Source organism: Rhinatrema bivittatum, chromosome 2, assembly GCF_901001135.1.
Source record: "Rhinatrema bivittatum chromosome 2, aRhiBiv1.1, whole genome shotgun sequence".
In the NCBI taxonomy this organism is placed as follows: domain Eukaryota; kingdom Metazoa; phylum Chordata; class Amphibia; order Gymnophiona; family Rhinatrematidae; genus Rhinatrema; species Rhinatrema bivittatum.
The window spans coordinates 712022693-712045704 of NC_042616.1; the positions used below are offsets into that span (position 1 = coordinate 712022693).

At 43.5% G+C, this 23012-nt stretch overlaps 1 protein-coding gene across 1 annotated transcript in view; it reads left to right on the top strand.

Annotated features, from left to right (window-relative positions):
* PTDSS1 (phosphatidylserine synthase 1) overlaps positions 1–23012 on the top strand; it is a 113615-nt gene that overhangs the window by 8865 nt on the left and 81738 nt on the right. The window contains exons 2-4 of the mRNA XM_029591753.1: positions 14161–14252; positions 14638–14682; positions 17017–17141. Of these exons, the coding sequence (XP_029447613.1) occupies positions 14161–14252; positions 14638–14682; positions 17017–17141 (262 nt within the window). The remainder of the gene's footprint in view (positions 1–14160; positions 14253–14637; positions 14683–17016; positions 17142–23012) is intronic.

The following is a 23012-nucleotide window of genomic DNA, read 5'->3' on the forward strand; positions in this document are numbered from 1 at the left end:
CTTGCATCCCACACCCACCCTCTCAACACACAGTTAAAAATATGCGTTCATAATAACAGATTTTATATGAAAAAGAATGTTCCAAGTACAGTCTTCTGAGAAAAAAAATATCACAGCATGTATATTATATTTACATGCACTGCAATGGTGCCAACCAGAAAACCCTACAAAAAAAGACACTTAGAACCCCCTATGGCATTAGAAATACTGTAACACCTGTTGGATGTGGGCTTGACCTCAGAAAGCTATGAGTAAATTACAATTAAAATATAATAAGTTTCCCATACCGAAACAGCACTAACTGCCAGCACTTAAAAATTAAGAACCCTATTAATGAGAAGGCAGCACTGCAAATATTACACTCAGCCCTGATATACCAATACACCTCCTATTAGGAAAACAGAACAAACCAAGCTGCTATAGACCCCCTGAATGCTAGCAGAATGCCTCTCCTTGGTCACACATGCAGAACATAGGCAGACCCTCAACAAAGACAGAAAAAAGAAACCATAAAGTATAAATAGAAACATGCAGGCAAAAACTGAATGGAAACCATAAGTCAGATGCTGTATGCAGTGCAACAATGTAAAAACAGAACCATCACCAGTCCTCAGCCATTAAACAATAAAATCAAGAGATATAATAAATACATAAATCGTAATAGTATAAATACATACATCATAATAGTATAAACATATTAATACAAATAATTTTTCAAAACAGCTGATGAATGGAAGATCCAATAATTAAAAACTCATATAAAATTTGTTTTAAATTGCCCAAACACCAGTAAAATATTTCAAAACAGCAGACACATCAAATAATATCCAAAAATTAAAACTAATAACTAATAAGGAGAAGGGTTCATGCTCTCCATACCTGAGGATTTTTTTTTAATTTTCAGCCACCCTGGGATTGTTGTAGATTAGTGGGAGAGGGATGTACAAGCTTTCTCTTCCCTCTCTCATAGATATAGATATATATCTATACGTACACACATAGAAACATATGTTCTCTCTCATGCACATGCTCCCTCATACATATACACACACACACACAATATCGCTTACACACACATACAGTCCCTCTCATACACACCACATGCATGCTGACACACACATGATCCCTCTCACACATGCTCCCTCTCTCACATATACATGCTCAGACACACATGCATGCTCGGACACACGCATACTGCCCCTCATACACACCACATGCATGCTGACACACACATGATCCCTCTCACACCTACATGCTCAGACACACACATGCATGCTGACTAGAGGAAGTTACTGCAAGGAATCTGCAGAACAGAGAACACAGATGCTTCCTCTCCTACCTTTCGGAAGTGAAATCTTACAGCTGGTGCAGCCACAGGCTCAGACCCGAGCACCGGGTGGCTGCACTTGTTCCCAGGCCTCCCCCTTCTCATCCTACCCCGCCCCCCCCACCGAGCCATGAAAATTCTCCAAGGGTCCCACCAAGGTACTTGCCTCGCGACTGGCGTGACTGAGCGTTCCTCTTGCAGGCTCACGCTTCCCCTGCTGTAAGAAAGCACCCGTGACATCGTGGCAGGTTGGGAGCATCGGGCAGCCCCATAGCTCCTTCCTCTCAGCTGTGCGGCAGATGGGAGCGCGGGGCGGCCCCACAGCTCCTTCCACTCAGCTGCATGTGGTTTGGAAGCACCGGGTGGCCCCGCAGCTCCTTCCAGTTGGGAGTGCCGGAACGCCTACAGCTGTTTTCGCTCAGCCACGCGGCGGCTTGGGATAGCCAGACGGCCCCGGAGCTCCTTCTGCTCAGCTGTGTGGCGGCTTGGGAACTGCTGCTCGGCCTCTTCCGGTTCTTGGCCTCCTGGTGGGGTTTGCATTATGGCTGACTGTGGCCCCCAGGTTGCTGCCCCTTTCAGGCTGCCGCTCCGAGCAAGTGCACGGCTTGCACAGTGGGTTGTGCAGGCCCTGATTGAATAAGTCTTCACATTCCCTTGACTCAATACTTGGTGGAAGTCCCTTTTGCAGCAATAAAAGACATAAATCATTTAGGATTATTATTTAGATTTTTATATTCTCTTTTTCACACTTTTTTTTGCATTTCAAAGTGGATTACATTCAGGTATTTCCCTATCCCCAGAGGGCTTACAAACTAAGGGGGTTATTTTCTAAACGTTTATCGCATGCGTTAGGGCAGGAAGGGGAAGGAGTCGGCCACAGCACCACTGCCGGCGATAATTTGAGAAATATCGCAGGCAGTAGCGCAGCGAATAGCACCACCTTTCACGGTGGCGCTATTTGCATGAAAGGCTGCAGTGCGGCCGGCAAAATTGCACTGCCGTGGTACGAACGGCTGCTGAGCAATGGAGGGTAAAGTGACTTGCCCAAGGTCACAAGGAGCGACAGCGGGGCTCGAACCCTGGTCTCATGGTTCATAGTCCACTGCTTATTTTAATGCCGGGCAGTACCGTCCCGAGGCTGGAGCATTGGGTGAAGCGAATGTGTACAAAACCCAGGAAACACAGCTAGAAGTGAGTCAGTGAACAAAAGCAGCTAGAAAGAAAAAAGGGTTAAACTTGCAGATGAGATAAATGAAGTCATTAGTAGATGAAAAGGGGGAGAAGTGCACATTAAGTGGAATAGGGAAGAGGAGACTGCAAACAAAGGTTTTTAAATGTGGTTGTAGGAGCCCGCCAAAAGAACTGTCAATCACGATGAGTCAGAGAAAATGACACCAGCGTGGGAAGCGAAACCAGAGGGAAAACCAGATACATAGTTAAAAGTGAAGCTGTAGATGTCAAATAATGAAAATAAGACAATAGAAGCAAAGAATAAAAAAGGGGCAGAGGATCCTCATGTTAAAATGTTTAATGAATGTCTTTTCTTCAGTGTTTACTAAAGATGATGTTGGGGAGGTACCCGTACTGGAGAAGGTTTTCATGGGACATGATTCAGATGGACTGAACCAAATCACGGTGAACCTAGAAAATGTGGTAGGACCTGATTGACAAACTTAAGAGTAGAAAATCACCTGGACCGGATGGTATACACTCCAGAGTTCTGAAGGAACTAAAACATGAAATTTCAGACCTATTAGTAAAAATTTGTAACCTGTCATTAAAATCATCCATTGTTCCTGAAGACTGGAGGATTGCTAATGAAACCCTATATTTAAAAAGGGCTCCAGGGGCGATCCAGGAAACTACAGACCGGTTAGCCTGACTTCAGTGCAAGGAAAAATAGTGGAAAGTATTCTAAACATCAGAAAGACATGGTTTAATGGAACAAAGTCAGCATGGCTTTACCCAAGGCAAGTCTTGCCTCACAAATCTGCTTCACTTTTTTGAAGGAGTTAAACATGTGGATAAAGGTGAACTTGTAGATGTAGTATACTTGGATTTTCAGAAGGCATTTGACAAAGTTCCTCATGAGAGGCTTCTAGGAAAAATAAAAAGTCATGGGATAGGTGGCAATGTCCTTTTGTGGATTACAAACTGGCTAAAAGACAGGAAACAGAGAGTAGGATTAAATGGACAATTTTCTCAGTGAATGGGTGTGGGCAGTGGAGTGCCTCAGGGATCTGTATTGGGACCCTTACTTTTCAATATATTTATAAATGATCTGGAAAGAAATACGACAAGTGAGGTAATCAAATTTACAGATGATACAAAATTGTTCAGAGTAGTTAAATCAGAAGCAGATTGTGATAAATTGCAGGAAGACCTTGTGAGGCTGGAAAATTGGGCATCAAAATGGCAGATGAAATTTAATGTGGACAAGTGCAAGGTGATGCATATAGGGAAAAATAACCCATGCTATAGTTACACAATGTTAGGTTCCATATTAGGTGCTACTACCGAAGAAAGAGATCTAGGCGTCATAGTGGATAACACATTGAAATCGTCGGTTCAGTGTGCTGCGGTAGTCAAAAAAGCAAACAAAATGTTGGGAATTATTAGAAAGGGAATGGTGAATAAAACGGAAAATGTCATAATGCCTCTGTATCGCTCCACGGTGAGACCGCACCTTGAATACTGTGTGCAATTCTGGTCGCCGCATCTCAAAAAAGATATAATTGTGATGGAGAAGGTACAGAGAAGGGCTACCAAAATGGTAAAGGGAATGGAACAGCTCCCCTATGAGGAAAGACTAAAGAGGTTAGGATTTTTCAGCTTGGAGAAGAGATGGCTGAGGGGGGGATATGATAGAGCTGTTTAAAATCATGAGAGGTCTAGAACGGGTAGATGTGAATCGGTTTTTTACTCTTTCGGATAATAGAAAGACTAGGGGGCACTCCATGAAGTTAGCATGTGGCACATTTTAAAACTAATCGGAGAAAGTTCTTTTTCACTCAATGCACAATTAAACTCTGGAATTTGTTGCCAGAGGATGTGATTAGTGCAGTTAGTATAGCTGTGTTTAAAAAAGGATTGGATAAGTTCTTGGAGGAGAAGTTCATTACCTGCTTTTAATTAAGTTGACTTAGATAATAACCACCGCTATTACTAGCAATGGTAAAATGGAATAGACTTAGTTTTTGGGTTCTTGCCAGGTTCTTATGGCCTGGATTGGCCACTGTTGGAAACAGGATGCTGGGCTTGATGAACCCTTGGTTTGACCCAGTATGGCATGTTCTTATGTTCTTACTGGGTCAGAACAAGAGTCCTTCAATCCCAGCATCCTGTTTCCAATAGTGTCCAATCCAGGGTACAAGTACATGGCAAGTACCTAAACATTAAATGGATCTCAAGCTACTAAAGTTGGTAATAAGCACTAAGCAGTGGCTATTCCCTAAGTCAACTTGTTTAATAGAAGTTTATGGACTTCTCCAGGAACTTATCCAAACCTTTCTTAAATCCACCTAAACTAACTGCCTTAACCACATCCTCTGGAAATGAATTTCAGAGTTAATTGTGCATTGAATGAAAAATAATTTTCTCTGATTAGTTTTAATTATGCTACTTGCTAATTTCATGGAGGGCTTCCTATACTTTGTATTATCTGAAAGAGTAAGTAACCAATTCATATTTACTCATTCAGGTCCTTTCATGATCTTATAGTCTTCTGTCATTTTCCTCCTCAGCCATCTCTTTTCCATAGTGAACAGCCCTAACCTCTTTAGCCTTTCCTCATAGGGGAGCCATTCCACCCCCTTTATCATTTTGGTCACCCTTCTCTATATCTTCTCCAGTGCAACTATATATGTATATTTTTTAGATGCAGCAACTAGAATTGCACACAGTACTCAAGGTGCGGTCTCACCACGGAGTGATATAGAGGCATTATGACATTCTCTATTTTATTTGCCATTCCCTTTATATTAATTTCCAACATTCTGTTTGCTTTTTTGACCACCACGGCACACTGAGCTGACAATTTTAATGCATTATCCATTATGACAGCTAGATCTTTTTCCTGGGTGGTAATTCCTAACATGGAACTGTCATGATCCGCTATGCTGGTGGGAGGAGCAATCAGATAGGGGTGTCAATCCGTTGTTATAGACTGCCGGAGATAGTAGTAAGTGGATCCTTGGGCCGGTGGCAGATGACCACGCTCCCGGGGGAAGATCCCGAGAGAGACCACCGGCTAGGCTTAGAGTATGGAGACAGACACACACTAGTTCTTTTATTAAACAGGTCTTGAAACCACCAGAGATGGCAGTAGTGAGCTGAAGTGCCCGGTAGGGCTGAAATCCCTCAGATACTGTAACAGCGATCCCTGGATGGCTGAGCTGTTGAGAAACTGTAGACAGTGAGTAGGCAGGGTATGCAGAGTTCATGAACAGAACTAGATGACAACACTCACAATTGGTCTCAGAGAGCTCAGGAGCTGGAAAGGATAGGCCCTCGAGGAGGAAGTACCTGGTTTCAGGGAAAGCTCTGAGAGAGCGATGGTAACTCACAATGATGTAGATAATGATGACTTCCATGCAGAAGAGAATCAGCAGATAGTAAAGAACGAAGGCCCTCGAGGAGCGAGTACTGATTCCGTCTGTAACCTGAAAGGCAAAGAGAGAGAGCGAGGCCCCCGAGGAGCGGGTACCTCTGGTAAGTCCGAGGAGGAAGAGTAGCTTAGGCAGGGAACCCAATCTGAATCTTAGCCCTAACCTTTGCTAACTCAACTAGTAGCGATATCAGAGACCTTTAAATATTGGAAGCAGATGACATCATCTCAGGGGGATGCCCCTGAGATTCGTGCCCTTACTGGTACTTCACTCGGAGCGCGCGCGTGCGCCCTAGGCTTCAGGCAACATGGCGGATCTGCAGCGTCGAGCCGGTGCGGGGACGCCGGAGAGAGACGGCAGGGAGACACCGCGGCAGCCAGCTGTCCTTCAGACATGGAGGGAGTCGCCACAGAGGTAAAGAGGGCGGAGTGAAAACATTGGGCAGTGACGGTCGCAACAGGAACCTAACATTGTGTAACTACAGCATGGGTTATTTTTCCCTATATGTATCATCTTGCACTTGTTCACATTGAATTTCATCTGCCATTTGGACGTCCAATCTTCCAGTCTTGCAAAATCCTCCTGCAATTTATCACAACTGCAACAAGAAGTGCAGAGTCATGCATATGGAGTGTGGAAATCCGAAAGAACTGTATTCGATGGGGGGTGAAGGACTGATGTGCACGGAGCAGGAGAGAGGCCTCGGGGTGATAGGCGAAACAATGTGACAAAGAGATAGCTAAAGCCAGAAGAATGCTGGGCTGCATAGAGAGTGGAATATCTAGTAAGAGAAAGGAAGTGATGATCCCCTTGTACAGGGCCTTGGTGAGGCCCCACCTGGAGTACTGTGTTCAGTTCTGGAGACCATATCTCCAAAGGGACAGAGACAGGATGGAGGCAGTCCAGAGAAGGGCGACCAAAAAGGTGGATGGTCTTCATAAAATGACTTATGAGGAGAGATTTAAGAACCTAAATATGTACACTCTGGAGGAGAGGAGGAGCAGGGGTGATATGATACAGACTTTCAGATACTTGAAAGGTTTTAATGATCCATAGTCAACAACAAACCTTTTACGCTGGAAAAAAAAATCAATAGAACTAGAGATCATGATTTGAAGCTCCAGGGAGGAAGACTAGAACCAATGTCAGGAAGTATTTCTTCACGGAGAGGGTGGTGAATGCCTGGAATGCCCTTCCGGAGGAAGTAATGAAGACTAAAACTGTGAAGGATTTCAAAGGGGCGTGGGATAAACACTGTGGATCCATAAAGGCTAGAGGATGGGAATGAAGAGTAGAGCCATTGGGGCGGCTTGCTGGAATGTTGGCTACTACCTTGTGATTACTACCCTTACTCAAAAAGCCTTTGCACGGTTAACACAACCCAAAAATTGCTCTCTGCTTCAATGGCAAGGGGAAATGTGGAAAAGAGGATTTGCATTCAGATAACAACCAAAAAGGACTGAACTTCACAATCTGGGTAAAGCGTGGGTGTAGCTTCCTTATCATGGTGGTTACTACCCTAAACCAATTAAGCCCTGATACATTACTTTGAATACATATACAGCATTGCTCTCTGCTTCTACGGCAGGGGGAAATGTGGAAAAGAGGATTTGCATTCAGACAACAACCAAAAAGGACTGGGTAAACAAATAAGCATGGGGGTAGCTTGCTTATTACGGTGGTTACTATCCTAAACCAATTAAGCCTAATACATCACTTTGAAAGCATATACAACGTTGCTTCAACGGTATAGGGGAAATGAGGAAAAAAGGATTTACATTCAGACAACATCCAACAAAGCATCGATCTGTGCAGTCTGAGCAAACAAGCATCAGGGTAACTTGCTGGATGCGGTGATTACTACCCCTAACCATAAGCCTTATGCGCACCTTTGATGCAACTCCAACATTGCTCTCTGCATCAATGAAAGGGGATGGCAGGAAATTTGAATCAAACTGTTATCAACAAGGTTGATGAAACAGATAAGTATGGGAAAATAAGTGGAAGCTTGCTGGGCAGACTAGATGGGCCAATTGGTCTTTTTCTGCTGTCATTTTCTATGTTTCTACTCTGAATAATTTTGTGTCTTCTGCAATTTGATCACCTCACTCGTCATACCCCTTTCTAGATCATTTATCAATATATTAAAAAGCCCCAGCTCAAGTACAAATCCCTGGGGCACCCCACTGTTTAGGTTTTTTTGTACTGTGAAAACAGCCATTTAATTCTACTCTATTTCCTTTCTTTTAACCAGTTTGCAATCCACAAAAGGACATTATCTCCTTTCCAATTACTTTTTAGTTTTCTTAGAAGCCTCTCATTTGGGATTTTGTGAAATGCCTTCTGAAAATCCAAGTACACTACATCTATTGGTTCACCTTTATCCACATGTTTCAAAAAAGTGTAGCAGATTTGTGAGGCAAGACTTCTCTTGGGTAAATCCATATTGGCTGATTTCCATTAGACCACGTCTATCTATATGTTCTGTGATTTTATTCTTTAGAATAGTTTCTATGATTTTTCCTGACATTGAAGTTAGGATCACTGGTGTATAGTTTCTGGCTGTATCACATTAAACCATATCTCTATATATTTTTCCAAGAGTTTTCCTGCCACTGAAGTAATATTCACCTTTAGTTTCCCTGGAGCACTCTTAAAACATCGAAGTTACATTGGCCACCCTCCAGTCCTCAGGTTCAATGGATGATTTTAATGATAGGTTACAAATTACTAGTAATAGGTCAGAAATTTCAATTTTTAGTTTTTTCAGAACCCTGGGATGTATACCAATCTGTCCAGTTGATTTGCCACTCTTCAGTTTGTCAGTCTGGCCTACTACATCTTCCAGGTTCATCGTGGTTTGGTTCAATTCATCTGAATCATCACCCTTGAAAACTGTCTCCAGAACTGGTATCTCCCCAATATCCTCATTAGTAAACACTGAAGCAAAGAATTCATTTAGTCTTTCTGCGATGGACTTATCTTCCCTAACGGGCCTCATTCTTGATGACTTCAACCTCCATGCTGATGACGCCCTGACTCTTATGTCTCAACACTCTGGGGTAGATTTTCAGACGAGCGCGAACAGCCTACTTTTGTTTGCGCTCCAGGCGCAAACAAAAGTACGCTGGATTTTAGTAGATACGCGCGGAGCCGCGCGTATCCACTAAAATCCTGGATCGGCGCGCGCAAGGCTATCGATTTTGTATAGCCTGCGCGCGCCGAGCCGCGCTACCTCCCCCCGTTCCCTCCAAGGCCGCTCCGAAATCGGAGCGGCCTTGGAGGGAACTTTCCTTTGCCCTCCCCTCACCTTCCCCTCCCTTCCCCTACCTAACCCACCCGCCCGGCCCTGTCTACACCCCCCCCTTACCTTTGTCGGGGGATTTACGCCTCCCGGAGGGAGACGTAAATCCCCGCGCGCCAGCGGGCCTGCTGCGCGCCGGGCCGCGACCTGGGGGCGGGTACGGAGGGCGCGGCCACGCCCCCGGGCCGTAGCCACGCCCCGTACCCGCCCCCAAAACGCTGCCGACACGCCCCCGGAACGCCGCGACGACCGGGCCCGCCCCCCGACACGCCCCCGACACGCCCCCCTCCGAGAACCCCGGGACTTACGCGAGTCCCGGGGCTCTGCGCGCGCCGGGAGGCCTATGTAAAATAGGCTTCCCGGCGCGCAGGGCCCTGCTCGCCTAAATCCGCCCGGTTTTGGGCGGATTTAGGCGAGCAGGGCTCTGAAAATCTACCCCTCTGTGCATTAACCTCCTATCTTTACTTTTACTACTTACCATTTTAACCACTGCCTTGATCTAGTTCTTTCCTCTGACTTCCACCTCTCAAACTTCTCCACCTCAGTTTTTCCCCCTCTGACCATCATCTGATGACTTTCACATATTAACCACCCTCTCACAGTCTCTTCCAGCCACCGATATATTTAACATTTTTGTTGTCCTTTTCTGCACCTTTTCTAGTTCTGCTGTGTCTTGTTTTGAGAAGGGGCAACCAGAACAGAATACAGTATGCAAGGTGCAGTCACACTTTGGATAGCTACAAAGGCAATATGATATTTTCCATTGTATCTTGGATCATTCCTAACATTTTATTTGTTTTTTGACTGCTACTGCACGTTGAGCTGCAAATTTCAGTGTATTGTCCACAAGGACGCCAATGGGAACCCAGCATTGTATACCTGTAGCTGGTATTTTTTTCCCTATGTGCATCACTACAATTTTCCACATTAAATTTCATCTGCCATGTAGATACCCAGTTTCCAACTCCTCGCAATCCACTGCTGTTTTAACAACTTTTTATTTATTTTTTTTTTTTCGCTGAGCAGCTGCCTCAGGGACTTCTCAAAACGACTCGTTGAGCACTGCTCGGTGAATTCTCTGGATGCTCATATCATGGAAGACTTCAATATTTATATTATTTGATCAAGGTCCATTTTATTTCTTCACACCTGCCACCATTTCCTTGTTTTCGGACCTTGACCGAATAATATAAATATTGAAGTCTTCCATGATACGAGCATCCAGAGAATTCACCGAGCATCTAACAGTGCTCAACGAGTCGTTTTGAGAAGTCCCTGAGGCAGCGGCTCAGCGAAACATGTTCACTTCGGACTTGGACTCTAGACTCTGGAACTTTATCGACTTAAGCAAAAGGAAAGTACAGTTCTTTGGAATTTTTTGAAAAAGTTTTCAAAATAACAAGAAAAATTGAAAAAAATTTAATTGTAAAAAATGGTGATTGTACCGATGATTAAAAAAGATTCGTAACGGTGGCAATACAAGTTTGCGCTTGTTATCCGTGGGTGATATGAAGGTCCTAAAATTCATCATAGAAAATTGCTATGCAAAGCACATGTGATACTAACAACAATATAAGATGAACGTTTTATAACACAACGTGATTGTTATAAGATTTCAATTACCCCAATATTGACTGGGTAAGTGAAACATCAGGACATGCTAGAAGATAAAGTTCCTGGATGGAATAAATGACAGTTTTATGGAGCAATTGGTTCAGGAAGCAATGAGAGAGGGAGCAATTTTAGATCTAATTCTCAGTGGAGCGCAGGATTTCGTAAGAGAGATGGGGCCACTTGGCCATAGTGATCATAATTAATTTCATCAGATTTGAATTAATGACCGGAAGGGGGGCACAGTAAGTAAATCCATGGCTCTAGCACTAAACTTTCAAAAGGTAAACTTTGATAAAATGAGACAAATAGTTAAATAAAAAAAACAGAAAAGTGCAGCTACAAAGGTAAAGAGAGTGCAACAGGCATGGACATTGTTAAAAAAAAAAAATAGCATCTTAGATGCGCAGTCCAGCTGAATTCCAAGCATTAAGAAAGATTGAAGGAAGGTCAAATGATTGCCAGCATGGCTAACATGTGAGGTGAAAGGCTATTTTAGCCAAAAGATCTTCATTCAAAAATTGGAAGAAGGGTCCATCAGAAGAAATAAGATAAAGCATAAGCATCGGCAAGTTAAATATAAGAAATTGATAAGACAGTCTAAGAGAGAATTTGAAAAGAAATTGGCCGTAGAGGCAAAAACTCATATTAAAATCTTTTAAAAATATATCTGAAGCAGAAAACCTGCGAGGGAGTCGGTTGGACCGTTAGATGATCAAAAGGTTAAAGGGGCACTTAGGGAAGATAAGGACATCGTGGAAAGATTAAACAAATTCTTTGCTTCAGTGTTTACTGAAGAGGATGTTGAGAGATAACTGTTCCAGAGACAGTTTTCAAAAGGTGATGATTCAGATGAACTGAACCAAATCAACAGTAAACCTGGAAGATGTAGTAGGTCAGATTGACAGACTCAAGAGAAGTAAATCACCTGGAACAGATGGTATACACCCCAGGGTTATGAAAGAACTAAAAAATGAAATTTCAGACCAGTTATTAAAATCATTCATTGTACCTGAAGATTGGAAGATGGCCAATATAACCCCAATATTTAAAAAGGACTCCAGGGGTGACTCTGGAAATTATAGACTGGTGAGCCTGACTTCGATGCCAAGCAAAATTGTGGAAACTATTAAAATCACAAAACATTTAAATAGACATAGTTTAATGGGACACAGTCAGCATGGATTTACCCAAGTGAAGTCTTGCCTCACAAATCTACATTTTTTTGAAGGGGTGAATAAACGTGGACAAAGGTGAATTTGTAAATGTGGTGTATTTGGATTTTCAGAAGGCATTCAACAAAGTCCATCATGAGAGTCTTCGAAGAAAACTAAAGTCATGGGATAGGAGGTGATGTCCTTTTGTGGTTTGCAAGCTGCTAAGACGGGAAACAAAGAGTAGCATTAAATAGTATGTTTTCAGAGTGGAAAAAAGTAAACAGTGGAGTGCCTTGGATCTCTACTTGGACCGGTGCTTTTTAATATATTTAAAAATGATTTGGAAAGGGGTACGACGAGTGAGGTGATCAAATTTGCGGATGACACAAAATTATTCAGAGTAGTTAAATCTCAAGCAGATTGTGATAAATTTCAGGAGGACCTTGCAAAACTGGAAGATTAAGCTTCCAAATGGCAGATGAAATTTAACATGGGCAAGTGCAAAATGATACATATAGAGAAAAATATCCCCTTGGTGTAGTTAAACACTGTTAGGTTCTATCTTAGGAGTTACTAGCCAGGAAAGAGATCTAGGCATTATAGTGGATAATACATTGAAATCATCGGCTCAGTGTGCTGTGGCGATCAAAAAAGCAAAAAAAGTTAGGAATTATTAGAAAGGGAATGGTAAATAAAATGATGGATGTCATAATGCCTCTGCATTGCTCCATGGTGAGACCGCATCTTGAATACTGTGTGCAATTTTGGTTGCTGCATCTCAAAAATATAGTTGCATGGGAGAAAGTGCAGAGAAGGGTGACCAACATAAGGAGCATGGAATGGCTGCCCTATGAGGAAAGGCTAAGGAAGTTAGGGCTGTTCAGTTTGGAGAAGAGACGACTGAGGGGAGATATGATAGATATCTACAAAATAATGAAAGGACTTCAACAGGTTAATTTAAATTGGTTATTTATTCTCTCAGATAATAGAAGGACTAGGGGGCACTCTATGAAGTTAGTGAGTAGCTCATTTAAAACAAATCAAAGAAAATTATTTTTCATTCAGCGCATAGTTAAGCTCTGGAATTCATGGCCAGAGGATGTGGTTACAGCAGTTAGTGTAACTGGGTTAAAAAAGGTTTGGATAAGTCCTAGAGGAAAAATCCATAAACTGCTATTAATTAATAAGCAATAGTAGCTTGAGATTTATTTAATGTTTGGGTACTTGCCAGGTACTTGTGACTTGGATTGGCCACTGTTGGAAACAGGATACTGGGCTTAATGGACCCTTGGTCTGACCCAGTATGGCATATCTTATGTTCTCATGAAGGCGGGAAGTGTAATATTAGGCTGGATAAAGGGGGAGCTGTGAGGATACAGGTTTTGACATCCTGACAGTCTTGCTTGCTGACTGAAAGTATGAGAGGAGAGGAGTCAAGGCGAAAACAGTTGAGAGATATCTGTGAGGGACAGAAAGGTATAGAAGAAAATAGAAAAGCTTGGGGACAGGAACAAAGGGTAGAGGGGGAAAGTTGATTGCAAGGTGGGTGAGAGACATGAAAGGCTGAGCTTCAGCAGTAGGGCACTGGGGAGCAGGGGCAGAGAGGACAGAAAACGGTAAAAAAAAAAAAAAAAGACATTCAAGAGGAAATAGAAGCATGAAAAGATAAAACAAAGATAAGATGGAACTGATAGGACGAATCACCAGACACAGGGCAGAAGAAAATGTTTACTTAATTCTTCTTTGTCCTTTTAAAATCAGCTACACAATTTTAACTCACATTTATACACATCTTCTTGCGTAGCCCTATGTCATGCAAACATGTTCTAAATCATTCCCTGTCCTATGAAGTTTTAACCAGCCTGTGATTAAGACATGTGAAAGTGCCTAGCGTTAGTGGTGTGAATTCCAGGGTCTACAGACTAGGAGAGAGAACAAGTCACTCCAATTTCATTGCTAGCATTCTGCATTTTTTTTTTGCTCCAGCGAAGTATTAGGTTCAAGGAAACATGTTTGAATTGTTTAATGCAGTGGTCCTTGCCTTGCCCTGTATTGGAACTTAGGTTGAGGATTGTAAGTGTAAATTTAGAGGATTTATATTTCTATTCTGATTCCCCCAGCTTATTTAAGTAATGTCCACGCTCTTCTTTTCAGGGAAGACACAAGCCAAGAAGACAATATCTGGAAGGGCATCCTGTCCGTGATTTTCTTTTTTCTAATCATTAGCGTTTTAGCTTTCCCGAACGGTAAGTAGCATTGGGCTGTGAACTCTCCAGAGCTGCTCTTCTGTCGGCATTCATCGTTTGTATAAAATTTCTCGTAACACAGTGCTATCTGCCTTTGAAGAGCAGAGCTAGCCTGTTTATTGGTCTTCTCAACGCTTTGTCAGGGTGTTGTAGAAGCAGAAGGAAGCACTTTTGTTTGCCATTCGATTGATTTCTGAGCTATGTCTGAATGTTTTCAGGGTTTATGGTGGAGCGTTTTCCCTGCAGATGCCAAGCTATTGCTTTTAAACTTAAAAGAAAATTGCTTTCCATTTTTCAGGGTTTTATAAGGTGACTAGTTTGTCATGGGCTGCATGCCTGGCACATGCCGTAAGCTGCTGTTAACTCTTTTTTTTTTTTTCCCCAGGTCCATTCACACGACCACATCCTGCGCTATGGCGAATGGTGTTTGGTAAGTTTTTTTATGATTATTTTTATCTTTTAGTCATTTCATCTTAACCATATTTTAGGCATGTTTTGCTGGAGCAAGACTGCTTACTGTCGAAGGTAGTCAATCTGTCTGTCCACCCGTAAGCGTACATGTCTCCAGGGACAGATTTTGCAGAAATCTGATAGCAGAGTTTCTTGCCGTCATGTCACTGCTTATAGAGCTGGCTGTAGGGCAAATGGCGCCCTGGGCGAAAACCAGCTCCCCATTGGCTCTTTAAAGGGTGATGCTGGCGGTGCCCAGGGTGCCCCTCAACTCATGGCACCCCGGACAATCACCCATTATGCTTTACCCAAAGGCAGGCATTGACTACTCATGTGAAATTTCAGCAAAATCCGGCCATTGGAAGAGTGCCTGAGGTGTCCAGAGAGTGAAGCTAGTAGTTGTTGCCAGTGAGCAGGAAAACCAAAGCAGCAGAGGGCGGGAGGTGCTGAGACGTCTTCTGTGTGTGCACCTTCTGACCTCCACAGCTGCTGGTTGCATTGAAGGGGGAGAAGTAGATAAGGGATGAGCAGAGAAAAGCCTGTGATCCCTTCTCCAGCCCCTCTCTTCTGTCTCTCCAGCAACCAGTAACATTGTGAGGTTAGGAGGGGGGAAGGCCTGGAACAGGAAGCAGAACGACTCTTCTCTGCTCTGTTCTATCTTGTGTGCTTCTTGCTCCAGTCCCTCCCCTGCTGTCCTCTGCAATGCTACTCAATTGCCATGTAGCCAAGAGGGAAAGAGCCACATTTTGCACATGAAAGAGCCACAGGTTGGCTTCCCCTGGATTGGGTCTCTCTCTCTCTCCCTGTGCCACAGGTTACTCAACTTTAGGGTCTTATTCAATAAAGACCTGATGGGGCAGGGGGTGGTCTTCTTGAATATGGCTCATTGTTGGGTGATAATACTCATAGCACATGTTCTCTCCCCCCATACGTTTTCATACTGTCCAGGTGTCATAAATCAACTGCCAGGCCGTACAACTCGAGAAGTGTCTGCGTGTAGTGTCTCTGTTCTAGGATGTGAAATGCACGTGCAGGGTGATCCTGTGTCAGTGAAAGTTGCTGTGCAGGGCCAGTTTAGCATGAAAACTAGAATAGGAACAGAAGCTGATGCCAGCAGGCAGTCCTGTGACATTGTGGCAGCAGCAGAGTCCACCTGCAGATTGCATTGCTTAGAAGCCAGGCGGCATCCTACTGCTGGAAGCCCCCCGCGTTCTGAGGCTTTCCGTCAATATTCCAGCGGGCTCGGGGGAGCTGCGCGATGAGGAGTCTTACCCAACAGAGTGCGTGAGGATATTGATGGGCACCACAGGGGCAATGTCTTTCCCACAACCTGTTACAACATGATCTGTTCTACTGTGGTACAGGGGACAGAAGCAGACCAGCAGACACCACATAGAAACTGACAGGGAGAGGCAGACCTCCAGGCTCGGGTGGGCTGCCCTTTTCTGTATCTCTCGCAGGTCCTCCTCAATAAGGGGCCTGTGCCTTCTCCCCTCAACCTACTGTGAAAATGTCCAAGAAGTTTTAATTTCTGTCACATTCCACCAGACGTTTTACATTTTCTGTTCTATTCCCCTGGATTGATCCAGAAGTATGGATTCAGAATCGCACATCTCCCTCCCCCAGCCCGTATCCAGGCAAAGTCTGCAGCTGAAGGGAGAGACTGGGGAGAAGGGACTCAGTGTTGCATTTCCCAACATATACAGACCACCAGCGAGAAGGGTTAGAATCTCTTTTTGTCTGTCCTATAAAATGCAGGTCCTTCCTGAAGTTTCCCCATAGATTCTTAGGCTCGTGACATAGTGCTCTGCTTCTGCGTCCTGTGATATCTGAATTTACACTCGAAGGTCCGGACAGGCATTTCAGGACATCTGACTTGAACTGAAGTGGTTCTTCAGAATGCCTCAGTGGGGAGGTCACATTCAGTTCCTTGAAGGTTAGGTGCATTAGGACTTTCTGGGGGTCATTATATTATGTTATGTGCAGTCAAAACAGTTGGGAGGAAGATGCCTCTAGCTGTGTGTATGTTGGCATGGCTAAAATGATATAATTTCTTAAAATAGTGTATTACTCATCTCTTGACATTGTGGTGCTCTCCTGTTGAACTGCAGCATGTTGGAATGGTATGTCTATGAGGCCGAGGCTGCCCCAGAGCCTCAAGTTATAGTAGCATTTTATTTTGACATTTAGTAGAGAACCTTAGAATACAAGTGTGGCTAGTATCCTGTCTGTTTTACCTTGCCTTCATTTGTGACTGAAATAAAGAACCTTCTAGACAGCTCTGGCTTTGTCACAGGTGTTCTATCTCCTGCAGGTCTCAGTGTTCTCTACTTCCTGTTTCTGGTCTTCCTGCTCTTCCTGAACCTTGAGCAAGTGAAAGCAGTGATGTATTGGCTGGACCCTAACCTTCGCTATGCCAAACGAGAGGCGGATATAATGGTATGTGACTGCTTACCTCCTCCAACTTAACTTGCTTAAGTTAATCAGTTCTTTTTTTTTTCCTTCAGCTCTTCCCCTGTCCTTCCCAGACTGATTGTTATAAATTAGATGTGGTTATCTCCAGGCATCTAAGGTGTTCTGTAATAGTAGCTTAGTGATAAGCAGAAAGGAGAGAATAATTTATTTATTTGTATTTAGGTGTTTTATATACCGTCGTTCTAAAATCAGATCACACCGGTTTACAATAACAGATATCGGCTTACGGTTGTCAGGTCAACATTCCCATTCTGTTTCAGTGTTCATATTCTAGGTCGATATAACAGCATATCTATATACCTTCAGAATGCCCCAGTGGGGAGGTCACATTCAGTTCCTTGAAGGTTAGGTGCATTAGGACTTTCTGGGGGTCATTATGTTATGTGCAGTCAAAACAGTTGGGAGGATGATGCCTCTGTCTTCATACATAATCTAGTTCATCTCAACACAAATGCATATCCTGGGTCAATAAATCATTTTTATTTGGGGTGCTTTGAAGTAGAATTATAACCTAAGATTTCTATTAAATTATCCTTCGTGTTATATTCAGTAAACATTTAACATCACTCAGTACTTATTGCTCAGTCTGTTAACGTAGTCCAATGTTCCGACAGCTATGTTATTAGCAGTTTTTCATTAGTTTGTATGCATTTGCAAAGAGCCATGTTTTTCTTTCTGTTATCTGACATAGTGACTCTGGGAGAGAGTTCCATAGTCTAGGGCCTGCTGTGGAAAACATTTTGTCTCTTATTTGTGTTAGGTGTGAGTTCCGTATTGTAGTAATGTCACTTACTCTGGGTATGTTCTTTGGATCTGAGGCGAATGTAATGCATCTGCCTTTTGAAAATTCACCAGGTGAGTGGATTTTCTGTGCTGGAGAGACGAGCGAATCCGATCAGAGTCCAGGAGGAGGAGGAGAAAGCATCTTAGCCCTGATCATCACCCTGAATGGGGGGAGGAGGAGGCAGTGTCTTTGGCCCCAGTTGAGGCCTGGGAGGCAGCATCAGAGCCAGAGAGAGGAGAGTAAGATGTCTGCAAAAGGGATAGTGGAGTAGGATGGTGAAGAGAAGAGTAAGAGGGGATGCAGGGTGAGTGGGGGGTGTCAGGATTGAAGGAGGAATGTGAGAGAGCTGCATCGGTTTCCATGCATTCCTCCTGCAGCTCCTCCCTCCCATCGAACCACTTATTGAGTGGGGAGGGGCAGGAGTACATAGTGTGTGATTTCTTCCCTAGCGAGTAAATCCTGGAAGAACTTCTTTGAATCCTTGCATATGAAAAACTGTAAAGTTTTGTGACTGAAGTTGGTTTAAAAAAACCCCAATAAGTTCTAGTTTAATATAGCAGTGGTTCTCAACCTGGTCCTTGAGTACCCCCAGCTAGTCTGGTTTTCTGGATATTCACAATGAATATGCATGAGACAAGTTTGCATGTATTGCCTCTGTTTTAAGCAAATCTGTCTCATGGTTGTGATTTGTGGATATCCTGAAAAACCGGGCTTGCTATCAGGTGCTCTAGGACTGGGGTGAGGACCATTGGTCTAATGAATCCAAATCATAAAATAACCTGGATATTAGATAGGCCCCCAACTGTCACCTTGACACTTCGGCAATAGCTGACTACTAGGGACAGCTGGGGATTGACTGTCACCAGGATGTCCCGATCAACCTGGAGTAGAATCTTGGGTACGTAAAGCATTCTCTCCGTGCCAGCTAAGTGGCAGACTCCACGTCTGTTTAGAAAAGTTTTGAAGGCTCCATAAATAATCCCATGTTGTTAATGGGGCGCTGCATACTTTGATGCATCACCTTCATTTGAATCTCAGAAACAAATGTACAGAGAACCTGTGGTTCTCTTCCAAAGGCTGACCTCCAAAATATCTCTTTCTAGAGTTTGTTGTGTTTTAATCTCCTCCTTTTAAGATGTATTCAAAAAAAGTCTGTAAGTGTTCATTGTGTTTTACGTAGGGTTGTGCATCATCTCTTAGATTTCAGCATATTTCTCTGAATTTCATGATGTCTCTAGTATTCCCTCCTGCTTATAGGCGATCTTGTGCTAAACAAGTATAAATCAGTTTGTACATCTTTTCCAGCACTTAATCCCTTCATTGTGTATAATAATATATGAATATGATCCACTGGCTGGCACTCAGAATGCCAGTAGCATGTATTCATGTGTTCTGGTAATCCCCTCCACCCCCACCCCCACCTCCACCACCACTATTGCTGCAGTCACAATGGCTGCAGGGCCTGTGTAAATGCTGGTGCACAATTGTATGAGAAGGCCCACGGCAGTAATCAGCGGCTTCAGATTTTGGTTCAGTGCTGTGCTGTGTTGGTCTTTACCAGAGGAGGCTCTGGAAAATGGAGCAGCAAGTGAGGTGATCATATTCGCAGATGGCACAAAATTCTTCAAAGTTATTAAAACATGAGCAGATTGTGAAGGAACCACAAAGAACTTTGCGAGTCTGGGGGACTGAGCATCTCAATGGCAGATGAAATTTAATGTGGACAAGTACAAAATGAACAATAGATGCCAGGTAATGTCCGTTAAGATGCTTTATTAGGAGACTCGTATATCCAATATAAAAATGCCCGACTCAGGCCGAGTTTCGCCTCCCTCTCTTGGGGGCTGCCTCAGGGGGCTGTGTGAGAATATCAGGTATGTAATTTCTCCATTCTTTGCAACAGTCATCCAAGCTTGCATGATTTCCTGTCTGAACTGCTGCAACCCACTGGTCACTGGCAACTCATTCAGAATGCCGTAACTCGAATGCTTTGGGTGTGAGAAAATGTACTGGCTTTCGATACGCTATCAAGTCAAGTTCAGAATCTTGGTGCTGGCTTTTAAGGCCCTCAAGGCCTGTGCACCATTCTATTTCAGTTGTCGTTTCACGCCTTATATGCCTTCCTGCTCTCTGCATTGTCTGCTGCAAGCCCCCCTAAGTTGTGTCAGCATCTAGGGAGCAAGTTCCAGAGAAAAAAATCTTTGCAGTATCTGTTCCAATCCTATGGAGCACACTGTAACATCAAATTAGCTCCGAGCTTGGTAGCCTTAGAAAACTACTGAAAACCTGGCATTCAGATTAGAAACTGAAATAGAGCCCTCCTCTCAGGCTGCACCCCCTAAGGTTTAAAAAGACTATCTGATGTGCAGCAAAACTGCCCTCACTCACTTTAACTGTGTCCTGTGCCTTACCTTTTTGGTGCTGCATTCCAGATATTTAATTACTGTATCCCTGTGTTCAGTATAACTTTTGCTAATTCTACTTTGCTCAGATATTAAAGACACTAACGAGTGTGGAGGGTAGAGAATGAAAGTACAGGGTAATGCAGATGAGAATGAATTTACTCACTCCTACATTTAAGAAGTAATATTTCAAAGCGATAGTAACTCAGTAATATACCTGGACTTGACCAACATTACTCAAATAATGATTTTATTTATGAAATTGTAACCGAACTTTATTGGCACCTGTTAGAATGTACGATATCCTACATTTACTTACCTTAGTCTATGTGCCTATTTGTAAACCGTTGCGATGGTATATAACTTAGCGACGGTATAGAAAAGTTTTTAAATAAATAAATAAATATTATCCCTGTTGTGGTGTTGAATGGATATATCAGGTTGTGTAACCCTACTTTGAGCTCTTTAGTTAGAAGAGTATGTAAGAAATAATGACAAGTAACCCTGTGTCCTGGCAGCCACTGAACGAGAGGGAGATGCAGCAATGATGTCCAGTGTTCGGCACGGTAATAAAACTACAGAGATCATATGCGTTCTGGGGGAAACCAGCTGCAGGTCTGAGAGGGCCTTTTTGTGGGAGATAATTGGCGATAGTGAATTTATCTTGAAGCAGCCAGGAGAAATCTGTCCAGTGACTTTCCTCTTCAGAGAAGCAGCTGCAGGAGCCAGCAGTAAAGAGAATTCGGCTGTGATGGATGCCCGTCATCAGTGAAGGCACTCTGACCATATCCATGAACGCAACCATACCGGCAAGGCCGGGGGTAACCTGTCCTCCCCTGCTTCTTGTTTCTGATGGAAAAGGACTCATGGAAACAGGAACATCACTGCTATTCAATATCAGCAGTTTGGGGATAACTTTGAACAGCGCTTTGGGCATCTGAAGGATGAAAGGTTTTCCCTGACATTGAGCAGTGGCAGCAGTTTTTTCATGGTAGGATAGATTCTTCAGCTAGGATGGAGAGGGGGGGGGGATTTTATTGTATTTTTTTATTTTATTTTTATTTGAGGGGACATTTTATAAATGTGCTCAAACCATTTGTGAGAGTATTTTACTTGAGTTGCTGTGACGTTTTTTGAGAAACAGAGCCAGGAAGTTCTGGCTTTTCGGAAATTGCTTTTTTTCTTTGATGCAAACCAAACAAGACATTTTTATTGTTTTTACTTTTGGAATATTTATAAATTCTCAAAAAAAAAAAATGGAAATGGCATTCTGATATTCTGGGCGGCAAATTAGGTTTGGTCAACGTTGATAGCTGGCTACTGGGGTAATAATCCTGTATGTGCCTGTTACAGGTGCCAAACAAAACTGGGGAGAGGGGGGGTATTTGAAACTATCTACCATGCTTGCAGATCTGAGGATACTTTGTACCCACAGTCCTGCAAATGTCTTTTCAAAGGCAACCCCCCCCCCCCCAAACCCCCTCACCCACCAAGTTTCCCTGTGAAAATTTGGGAGAGTCCTGGGGGGGTGCACATGTACGCGTGTATTTTGCAAGGGAGGGGGATTGTTTCAAAATGAAAGTCCTGTGCGTGCTTTACTGTGCCCTCCCCCGCTCCTCTTAGGAGCGGCTAAACATATGTGCGCTCACTTGTTCCCGGGGCAGTTTTCAACGGGCATTTTTACACACCCCCATGTGTATGGCAAATAGAGTTTCACAGCTGAAGTCTGTCAGCAGCAAAATGGGAAGAACATACATATTTTTTATATTGGGGATATTCAAAAGGAAGACTGACTTGACTTCTTTAGGAAAGGGCAACAAATGATTCTCCCAGCCTCCTTTTTGTGGGGAGGATTTGTTAATGGTGTGGGTCCTTGCCTGCACCTGCCAGGTGTGGGGCGTGAAAGACCCAAGTGGGGTGTGTGCTTGCGTGTGCGCTCCGGTGACCTTGCACGTTTAATCAGGACAGAAGAAGAATCTCTTGTGGCGTTTCCTGGTTGGAAGCTTGATGTTAGGAACTTGAAATATGCAATGTCTTTAGGTCAGGCCAAGCTCCCTGTTTAGAACGGCTGCGGATCATTTAAGCCCAATAGGATACTGAGTTAACAGGCACCTACCTTGGGAGCTAATGAAGTGCAATTTCCTGGCTGATGTTTTACAAGAATTCAGCCGACTACTTTGGCTCCCTGTACGTACCCAGATCAGTTCAGACTCCTGGGTTTTGCCTGCCTTCCAGCAGATGGAGGGGAGGCAAAACCCAGGAGTCTGGTCTGATCTGTGGTACTGCAGGAATGAAAATTTGCAGGTAAGAACCAATTTTCCTTTCACCTTTATAGGAAAGAGAATTCTGAGCTTTGACTTTTTTTTTTTTTTTTTAACACATTCAGTTTTGGTTTGTTATTTTGTTTTGTGCCTCCTATTTTCCCTCCATCTTCAAAACTTTCTGTGCTGTCAGTGTCCCCACCCTACTGACAGCATGCCTGGACAGATCTGAGAACCATCCCAAAGTGCACCATTCTTTGACCAGCAGCCAAATAGCCATCTTCCTTCCCTTGTACCTGAATGCACCATCCCCGGGACATGCCCAGGCTCGACTGGCCCCGATGCTATGACCTGAACCACAGGGCTGACCCAGAATTAATCATTTGCA